General features: G+C 40.4%; 1 protein-coding gene across 2 annotated transcripts; it reads left to right on the top strand.

The window, feature by feature from the left end:
* The first annotated feature begins 317 nt into the window (after nt 1-317).
* On the top strand, nt 318-5,893 carry LOC110535846 (LIM/homeobox protein Lhx6-like). 2 transcript variants are annotated; one of them, XM_090190392.1, is made up of 8 exons: nt 318-1,739; nt 2,097-2,279; nt 2,490-2,611; nt 3,609-3,829; nt 4,093-4,193; nt 4,405-4,500; nt 4,670-4,850; nt 5,083-5,893. In XM_090190392.1, exons 1-8 carry the CDS (start codon nt 1,737-1,739, stop codon nt 5,163-5,165), a joined length of 990 nt encoding a protein of 329 aa, XP_090046518.1. In that variant the 5' UTR covers nt 318-1,736; the 3' UTR covers nt 5,166-5,893. The 2 variants fall into 2 exon arrangements, with proteins under 2 accessions (XP_090046518.1, XP_090046519.1); XM_090190393.1 differs by having other exon boundaries at nt 654-865.
* Nucleotides 5,894-10,212: the final 4,319 nt, after the last annotated feature.

Genomic DNA, 10,212 nt, shown 5'->3' with positions numbered 1-10,212 from the left:
AGTAGACCTAGCTTTTGTGTTTGATATTGTGTGTATTTGAACATTTTCAGTATCTTTCGGGTTAGCAAGAACGTAAGCATTCTGCTGATTCAACTCTCAAATCACCACAAGCAGGCCTACTGCACACAATGTGAATGTGAAAAACCATGTTCTACATTTTTCTAAAGCCACATTTTTTTATTTACATAATAGAATGTATTTAATCAACTGTATATCTCATATTTATGCTTATGTTGTATGCAAAAAAAAAATCAGATTTCTGCTATTTTTGCCACCCACCTATTCCTATTCTTCTCAAAGCAGACGGGGAGTAACTTCCATTTTGAAGAGGTGGAGGGGGAGTGCCTGAAGGACCAGTTATTGCCCGTCCCCAGCCGCTCAAGAGCTTTCTTGAATGGACACCGGTCGCTGAATTTGTTGAACGCACCGACTGACACAGGGGAGAGCGCGCGGGATAGGCCTACCCAACTCAGGGCATGCCGATACATCGCACGCCACGGCTCACTCGATTTGGACTAATTCAGAGAAAGTGGCTGCAGCTTCAACAACACAATGCAAAGAACTGTATCTTGGAAATAAACACCAACAGGCAGTGACAGTAAACTAAACAAAAAAGGCTAACTGTCCTAGATAATTCAACTTATATTTATGGAGTTTCGAGCCAGGGAAAATGCATTTTGCTGTTTGTAATTTGTCATGCGTAAAATCATAATTCGCTACTGAACCCATCCCGGGACCGATTTGGATACCGCCTGCCTCTTAACAGTGTTAACGGGTCTCCTGCATGTACTGGAAAAATGAAGCTCTGTCCCCACACCCAGAGGAGAACAAAGTTTTATTGGACAATGTGTTCGTTGATCAATGTGTTCGTTGATCAGATGACATATAATTTCAAAATGTGCCTATGGCTATGGCTATAGGCTATCGACTCATTACAAGGGAATACTTATTTGCTTGCGCTGCTCTCTGAAATATCCTAGCGGATTGGTTTTTTGTTTTCCACGCTCCAGCCTATGTTTAATGACAATTATATAGACATTTCACATTTGTGCTAGCGTAATTTCGTTTAAACGAAGGCCAAAATGGATTCTGAATCCCACCCAAACCCAGATTTTTGGCACTCTTGAATACGGTTATAATCACCAAGAGAGCTTCAAGTGGCCTATCATAAGCGAAGCCGAGACAATCACGCTCCTTTATGTTTCAAGTTATGTACATTGTCTCCTATGAATAGTGCGACGTTCAAGAGCCTCTTCACATCCTAGTCTTGTGTACAGAAATTCGATTTTCGATTACGGCTATTAAAATTAAAATATGCAATTCTTCTGGTGGCGCGATGCCTTCTCTGATTGACAGTTGAAATTGACACCCTGGCTGCCTCTAATCTCGAGCATTTGAAGCCATCACTAATTGCAGGTAGTCCATCTTTTCAGTGTTTTCGATTGCATGGGAACTATTAGGCTATGCGATTATTTTAGGAGGTAGCCTACGGGTTGTACATAAAGGGGAAAATAAATCCTAATTCTAATTGCTTCATCAAAATTATCTTTTGTTGCCAGGATTTAAATGCCTGAGAAAGTATTATTCATTGTTTTGCACCGGATATAGCTTGAGGTATGGGCTGGTAGGGATGCATAGCCGAAAGCGCAAAGCAGAGCAGGGCGCAGAGCAGACTCCAGTCGCAGCTCCAGGCTTCATCTACACCACTGTTTTTCCACAAACAGAATAGCTTCATAATGGTGAGTTATTAAAACATAAGACATTAACGATTTAATGTGATCAAAATAGGAACTTCGACATTATCATTGGAGACTTGGCCGAACGACTCCCTTTTTTCATTTCCCAACCCCATTTTCATAGTTTACTTTTGTGACAGGCCTTTGAAGTTTTGTTTTCAATAGCATATTGTTGTAGTAAGCCCATTTCATTCGATTTTATTTTTTTGCATTTAGGCCTACTCTACACAATGCTTGTTTTTCTTGTAACCGATGAGGGCTTGTCCATGTGTCCTGTAATACATACGAGTATATAGGCCTTTTACCTTGCATCCAGGTCACTATAAGATTATGACAAGAAAAATCTATCCCAAACCTCAGTCTCACTCCGACGGGGAGCCTCACGAGGATGTGAAAGTAGAGGCTCCTTTCCTGCCTAGTCCTCCGGTAACACCGTCTATGTGCTCGCCTCCGACCCTGGCCTCCCCGATTCCGGTTCGGTCTACCGGGAAAAACCAGTGTGCCAGCTGCGGCACAGAGATCCAAGACAGATACCTACTGAAGGTAAGCATTATAATGCCTTTTATTACACCGGTCAAATCAAGTATCATTTACGATTCAATTTCAAACCTATTTCTTCCTCACAAGTTGCCTGCATATTTGCATAATCTTTCAAGTTCCTTCCATTTTATAGAATAAGTACCCCAAACAAATTATATTATTATTATTATTATTATTATTATTATTATTACGAGTATTTATTTCTCATGGCAGGTGAACAATTTGAATTGGCACGTGGGATGTCTGGAGTGTTCAGTCTGCAGAGTATCATTACGTCAGCACAATAGCTGCTACATCAAAAACAAAGAAATCTTTTGCAAATTGGATTATTTCAGGTAGGGTAAGTTTTGCTATTTGTTTTCCATACAATGTAGGGTGCTGTACGTTCTATGTTTGGCTCTAATGTTCACAAACAATGGATTACTTATCACATTTTATTGCAGGGAGATCGTTTCAGATTGACTATACTGAGCGTATCCTATTCTATTCTGTTCTGTTGGTATATAGATTTTTTTTAAACAAAAAATACATTGTGTCAAGACAAGTGGTTCGTTATGTCTCGAGGCAAGTAAACAGGATTGGACTGTTTTTTGTTGTTGTATCGTTGTAACGTTTAAATCCCACCAATTCATAGACACGCATTACCTTTATTAAAGGAAAAACAAATTTGTTACCACGGCTATCCGAATAAACCCATAGTCCATTTATAACATCAGAAATATGAACACTTTTACACCCAATACCCATTTTTTTGTCAAAGTTACTTCGGAATGTTTCTCTTTAGATATATTTTAATTATTGCCTTTACTGAAAATGTGGTGGACTTTATCAACATTTTTACTGTCAATAATGATTCTTACATCTTTGAGATCACTACATTTAAGCTATTCGTTTTCGTTGTTCTTCATTTATCAATTCATCATTCCCTCCTTCAACCAGGGCCACTGCTGAAATACTGTTTAATTTATCAAGAGCTATTTTTCTCACTCACAGAAAGTTCAAATTTTCGTCATAAACGGGCGTTCTATAGGCTGTTTGTAGCATGCCAACTAATTAAACACTATTTATTGTTGTATTATCATTATTCTATCATTATATTGCTATTGTTATCCCATTGCTGTTGCTATTATTGTTTTAATTAACAGTAGGCTCAGTTATGTTTGACTAAAGTGAAATTAGATTGGAAAAGCAATGCTGTTGGTAATCTTTTACAATAAGAGTTTCTTTCTATTTCTGGCCTGCACAACATTTCCATTGATCACACATTTACTTTAACTAGTAGCAGTGAAAGATGACTAAAAATGCCCCCTTCTCATCTCTGTCTCATCACAGTAGGTTTGGCACCAAGTGTAGCCAGTGCGGGCGCCAGGTGTTTGCCACTGACTGGGTACGGCGGGCACGGGGCAGTGTGTACCACCTGGCCTGCTTCGCCTGCTACTCCTGTAAGAGGCAGCTGTCCACGGGGGAGGAGTTTGGTCTGGTGGAGGGCAGGGTGCTCTGTCGGGCCCACTATGACACCATGGTGGAGAACCTCCAGAGAGCGGCGGAGAACGGTAGGTCTTCCGACGGGGAGCAGGGTACCCAAATATGAGCCATGTATGGGATATTCTCAAGTTAGGATTCGTCCCTGTGGGGAACTGTATTGGGGAAGAAATCAGACATAATTCGTGTCATATATGTCTTACCCAGAGGAATTGATGTTTCGATATCCAGCACCTGCAACAATTGCATGTGTATGATCTCTTTCAGGTTAGCTAAAGTGACCAATATTAAACTGTGTGGTGATGTTTCTTTCCTTATTGTGCCTGGGACTTAGGGACAGGTCTCACTTTAGAGGGAGCCTTGCCCTCTGATCAGGATGGCCAACCCAAACCAGCCAAGAGAGCACGCACTTCCTTCAGCGCTGAGCAGCTACAGGTACGGTGGGTGTGTGTTTATGTGTGTGAGTGTCTGTGAAAGTATGCACAGTATTTGTGTGTGACAGAGAGAGTCGGAGTGACGGGGTGATATAGTTTTAGTATTACATTTTCCATAATTCAGATGAATGTGACTGAATTTGCTTGATTCAGTGAATATACAGCTGAATATTATGTAGCTTCGTGACTGAGTTTGCTTGGTGTGTTCTCAGGTGATGCAGTCTCAGTTTTACCAAGACAACAACCCTGATACCCAGACCTTACAGAAGCTGGCAGACATGACAGGACTGAGCAGACGGGTCATACAAGTATGTATGATAATATCAAACTAGTGGGTGTAATGTTGTTAGACATATTGAAAATGAATGTATGATGTAATAAAATAGATCATTTGATATGATAAAATAATTCATCTTTACCAGATTACGTCTTGCATACGCCATTCAATGATCTTTAGTAATGTTACATTTTCAATAGGTTTGGTTTCAAAACTGCAGAGCAAGGCATAAAAAGCATCCTCCCCCCCAGCACAACGGTCACCTCCAGGGCGCCCCTTACCCCCACTCTAGATTGCCCCCCTCACTGCCAGACAACCTCTACTCCCCCTTCAGCAGTCCTGACAGACCACACCTGCTGGCTCTGCATGGATATATAGACAGTGAGTTGGTTACCCTCTCTCGATGGACAAAACATACATGTACATCGAGGTGACTTTGGCTCTAATAGAATTTTTTACTTTTTTTACTCTACCAATTAACATGATCAAAGATATGATTCTACCCATAGTGTATTTCAGTTCACGTCACACCACATATGGCTTCTTGTGCAATGTATTTAGTCTTATTGCATTTAATAAAAAAATATATATTTCTGTTGCTTCCTGTGCACAGGTCATCCCTTCTCAATGCTGTCCTCCCCTAACCACCTCATCCACCCAGGCATGACCTTACCACAGTTGCCCATCAGCCACTAAGTCATGCCCCTGAGACCACCTCCTCCACAAGCCGTCTCTCTCGCGGACCTTTCCATCCCAAACCTCTGAGAACAGTTCAACATCTGTCTCTTCCATTTTACTACACAAGAGGACTTTTACCGTCTCCATAGTATGTCAAGGTGGAGATATCACACATGGATGGACGGTTTTTATAAAGGCAGCTAGACTTTAGATCGTCGTGGGAAAAACATCCCAGTTCAATACAAATGTGGTAATCATCAGGACCAGATTCCACCACCCATTCCTTGACAGGGAATGAGTTGGATCTCCAGGACCAGGGTTAGGAACAGGAAGACTCTTCCAACAGAAAATTTCAATTCAATCACTGCGGATTCAGATTTTTCATTGTCTTATTCATCAACTTACAGTACTGAAGGTATTTTATTTTTCAATTCCATTGGTTTTAAATATGACTTTTTTTCTGTTACTCCGTCTGCTTGTTTTCCTGTATAAAACCCTCCCATGCATGGACTACATATTTCTGTGTAAGGTGAGGATGAAGACTCTTCTGATCTTGTGTGTTTAGAGAGAGGCGGTCTTGTGTGTTCTATTTACTTATTTCGCTTGTGAAATGGAAAGCTTGTGTCCATTTATTTATTCAAAAAAGATACTTCACCAAGAAGCACTTTTAAAAATGCTTTCAAATGAAAGAAATCATTTATTGTAAATTGTACATATTTTACCGATGTAATAAAATGTGCCTAAAAGAGTGTTGGAAAAATAGATAATTTCACGTAAATTCACATAGAAATAAAACACTTTGGTTTTCGTGCACCAATCCCATTAACGGGATTGATTTGACAACACCCAGTGCCATAATCTTACATTAAGGATTTAAGTCCAATCATCTTGTGTAATACGGAGAATGCTGTGCTGAAGATAAAATACACACTTTAACTTATTATTTCACAAACGCGCGTGCACACATCCACCCACCCACTCACCCCGCTGATAGAAGCACCTTACACTCATTGAACAACATTAAATCCACCAGGCCACCCGGTAAAGGCCAAGTATTCTTCATAAGCTGTATTTAACAGCAATATTCATAGGTATGTAACGGTCAAGCTACAGGTTGAGGGTCCCCAATTTAGTCCCTTTGTGTTTAACGTCCGCAACAATCAATCGGATGGCAAGAACCATTTAAAGCGTTTAACTCTGTGGATAGTATTGATCTAGCACTCTGTTTAATTCCGTAAATCCATTTCATTGTGTTAATCTGAAATTGTTGTATTGATTGGCAGCACTCAAGCTGCATTTGTGGCAAAAAAAAAAACGGAATAATGAACTCAGGAAAATATAGTCTTGACCGTTTCCTTTGTTAGGGACCCAGTTATCTGTTTTAACACTTTGCCTGGATCAATTCTCATTTTAATGCTCTCTTCAAGTAGGTCGACGGTCCGTCTTCCCTGATATTTTAGAATTTGACAAAATTAGAGAAAAATCCAGCTCAACGCACCTTGATAAAAAGCAGTACAATGCTTCAACATGTTTTACCACCTGTTATTCCTTGCCTTATAAAATTGAAGTGAAACACGGATTATACATCACAGTAGTTCAATTAACAAGCCTATTCAGACTCATTACATACAGTGTTTTCAGCTCACATAATCACAATTCTTGTGAAATCGTACATTGAGTTAAACAGGTCTTATCATATGCTATGAAAGTGAGACAGGAACAATACTCTGACAGGCCTCACACACACGCACACACATACGCGCACGCACACACACACACACACACACACACACACACACACACACACACACACACACACACACACACACACACACACACACACACACACACACACACACACACACACACACACACACACACACACACACACACACACACACACACACACACACACACACACACACACACACACACACACACACACACACTATAGTTAAATCCCTTCCCACTAAACAGCTCTGATACTCTTGCCACATACTGTGGAACAAATGGAAACCACAATCATTCCATGCTAAAATATCAGCAACAGACATCTCTGTCTGGAGCTCACATATCTGGCATCCCAGTCGCAACCTCTCTCTCTATAATTCTGTCAGAGGGAATTCACTTGAAATCAAAGAATCTTGTTGTTGGCATTCAATGAAGGGACATGTGCTTTGAATTTGATGCATGACAGCACCAGCAAAGTATGTTTGACCAAGGAGAGGATGTACTGGAAGGTTTCTGTCTGTTGTCTGAGAATCTCAAGGATTCCAAATGTTTTAAGTGAATTGGTAAAGGCCAATAGGACCAATTGAAATGAAGATACATCCAGCCTCACCAGACCTCTATTATCAAAGTTTCCTGCAGGTACAGATCTGGGATCAGCGTAGTCTTACTCAATCGATCCTCAACCATTAGGGAGGGGAGAATGCATAACTGACCTTAGATCAGTGTTTAGTGGCATCAACCTACACATGCATGCACAGAAGGACCACTCTTCACCACAAGAGGGCATACATCCAATAACCACATCATCCCAAGCAATCGACTGACCATTGGTGCTCTTGGGAGTAGGAGTAGATGAGTTTCCCTTTGACACTGATTTAAGGTCAGGTTAGCATTTTCCTTCCTAATGGTTTAGGTATAGGATTGAGAGAGTAAGCTGATCCTAGATATATGCTTATGGGAAACTTCTACCCAGAACACATTCTTGCTGCATTAGGAGACAAAGAATGCTAGATACATGACTGCATGTTTCTTTACCCAGTGACACTGTGTGTGGAGGGACACAGAAACCAGAGCTACAGTAAAAAGAGGGGTATATATTGTAGCTAGAAGCAGCAACAATGGCTTCCCTTGTGCTCTGATTTGACTATTGAAGATTTAATTAGAGATGGGCATGCTTTGACTGAGCCAGGTGTGCTTCAGGGGAGATACGAAACCCACCCAACATCAGTGGAGCAACGAAGTGGACATTGACACATCTAAACAAAGACAAGGAGGAGGAAACGGAATCTCAAGATGTGGCCGATTACAGAGAGAGATGGGCAAGAAGAACAGTCAGGTACAACAGTTGAACAGTTTGGAACTTTAATATTCATTGTAATTACTCAATAATTATTATTTTTAAATAAAAATGGTATAACTTTGTCTCTACATTATATTCAAAGTCACTTTTTTGGTTATGCTTTTACAATCAAACCAAGTAAAAAATTCCTCGATGTGAATGGTTTTGCGAGACACCACCAATAAGCAATGCTATCAGCTATATCTATCTGATTTGCCTTTCTTGAACCTTGCTAGATGTAATCTGTGAAACGACATTTTCATTTTATTTCATGCAAAGAACTGCCTTTGTGTAGAATAATAAACAGATGATTATCAATCAGGCATATTCTGGGCTACAGTCCAACTAAATGAGATATAAACGCAAATTAGATTTTTTTTTTTGTCAAATCAAATTCTCTAAAAGCATGAAAGCATGAAGCAGACAGAATAGAGCTTTTAGAGCCACGGTTCTCCATGCACAAGCATCTCTGGTAGTTAGAACTCTCATTTTTGTCATAATGTCATGCGTCTGCCCTGTGATTGGCGGGCTCAAGTGTTTACAGATGAAATGAGGCCCCTGTGCTAATGAATAGGCCTCTGATTGCAGGATTCCTCTTTCAGAATTACAGCGTAGCTCCCCTGATGAGCAATTACATCTACAGTACCTCTCATCTCTGCTCTGCTGCGTATTCACATCACATCACTGCTCCTGCTATTCATCATCATACTGATCAGCAGCACTCAACAGCTCTCGCAACAGTCAACAAAAGTGTGCTGACGGGTGCTAAGAGAATCTTCCTCTTCCTCCTCTTCCGAATACAACGTTTATTTCTGAAGTCTCATTTTTATTCTCTGCCTGCTTTTTTTTTGTATGTGCATCTTTTTTTTCTGTTGTGAGAAAGCCTCATCCATACGGTGTATCACAATGAAGTTACAGAGACAAATGACAGAAACGGGAATAATGCTCCCAGAAGGGCTTAGACTATCTAGCATAGGTACTGACGATGAAATACTGTGGGCTAGTAAAAAGGCAAGTATATTTTTCTCGGAATGCCTCAACTTGTTGACCTCGCTATAAAAGGCTTCTCTGTCATTCTCCCCAGAGTATTCACACCGGATATCAAGAATAATACGGAGATTCCCAGTCATGCAAGTTCAACACAAAATATGGGTTGATTGTGGCTTTTTTTTGAAGCATTAGAGAAATGTTGTTGGAACACTATAGTTGCACTTTAACCTCGTATTTAAGGTATTTCTGACATGTAGAGTTATCCGTCTGTTGCTTTTGTGACAAGACAAAAGAAATGTCTTCATGAAGGAAGTTCAACCGCACTCTCTATTTTGAAACCCAAACTAGCTGGCTGAGGGCTAGTGGTTGAAAACCAGACCACAACGGTCTATAGCAGAGCAGTGCTGAGAGAAACACTTCACTTTGAGGCCAAGAGCATCATGTTTATGGACATTATGTCGAGTTCGTTTTTTAAGAAAATACTGAACGGTATTACAGTCATTTGCATGTGCATTTTTGTCAAATAAGGGAGAAATGTGAGAATCTTCTAAAAATCTAGACTGTACACAGTGGATTCTAAATGCTAGAACATAAATAGCATAAGCTTCGATTCCTACAGTAGCACACAGTACTACACTAAGAACCATACAGATGTGAATTCAACATGAGGAGTAGCCTACCCCTGAGGTAAACTGAGGAAATAGCTAATACAAATGATTAACTTTGGCTCAAAGCCCACCCTCCACTTTGCAAAAATAAATATGAAACTTCAGCGTGAGTCAAAAATGTGTTTATTTATCAGGGTGACATCTTACAACTGTAAAGCAGTACTTGAGTTTGATTAATGATTGGCTACACTCATTACCCTATAATTCACTGGTAACATCTTGGAAGCATCATCCCGGCTGTGGCTGCTGAATTGTATTGTTCTGGCAGGGACCGGGGATCAGGCATCTGGAAGACTGGGGAGTAGACGTTTCCAAACAGCCTTTTAGCTTACAGAAT

The sequence above is a fragment of the Oncorhynchus mykiss genome, chromosome 11, assembly GCF_057628025.1.
Source record: "Oncorhynchus mykiss isolate SJ-2025 chromosome 11, ASM5762802v1, whole genome shotgun sequence".
Lineage (NCBI taxonomy): Eukaryota > Metazoa > Chordata > Actinopteri > Salmoniformes > Salmonidae > Oncorhynchus > Oncorhynchus mykiss.
This window is presented reverse-complemented; position numbering and strand designations above follow the sequence as displayed.

Excerpts from the sequence above, each read along its gene's own strand:
- LOC110535846 (XM_090190393.1), top strand. The coding sequence starts at position 785 with ATGTACTGGAAAAATGAAGCTCTGTCCCCACACCCAGAGGAGAACAAA. Across the intron at positions 2,280-2,489 it reads AAGACAGATACCTACTGAAG|GTGAACAATTTGAATTGGCA; the intron begins GTAAGCATTATA and ends TTCTCATGGCAG. Across the intron at positions 4,194-4,404 it reads TCAGCGCTGAGCAGCTACAG|GTGATGCAGTCTCAGTTTTA; the intron begins GTACGGTGGGTG and ends GTGTGTTCTCAG.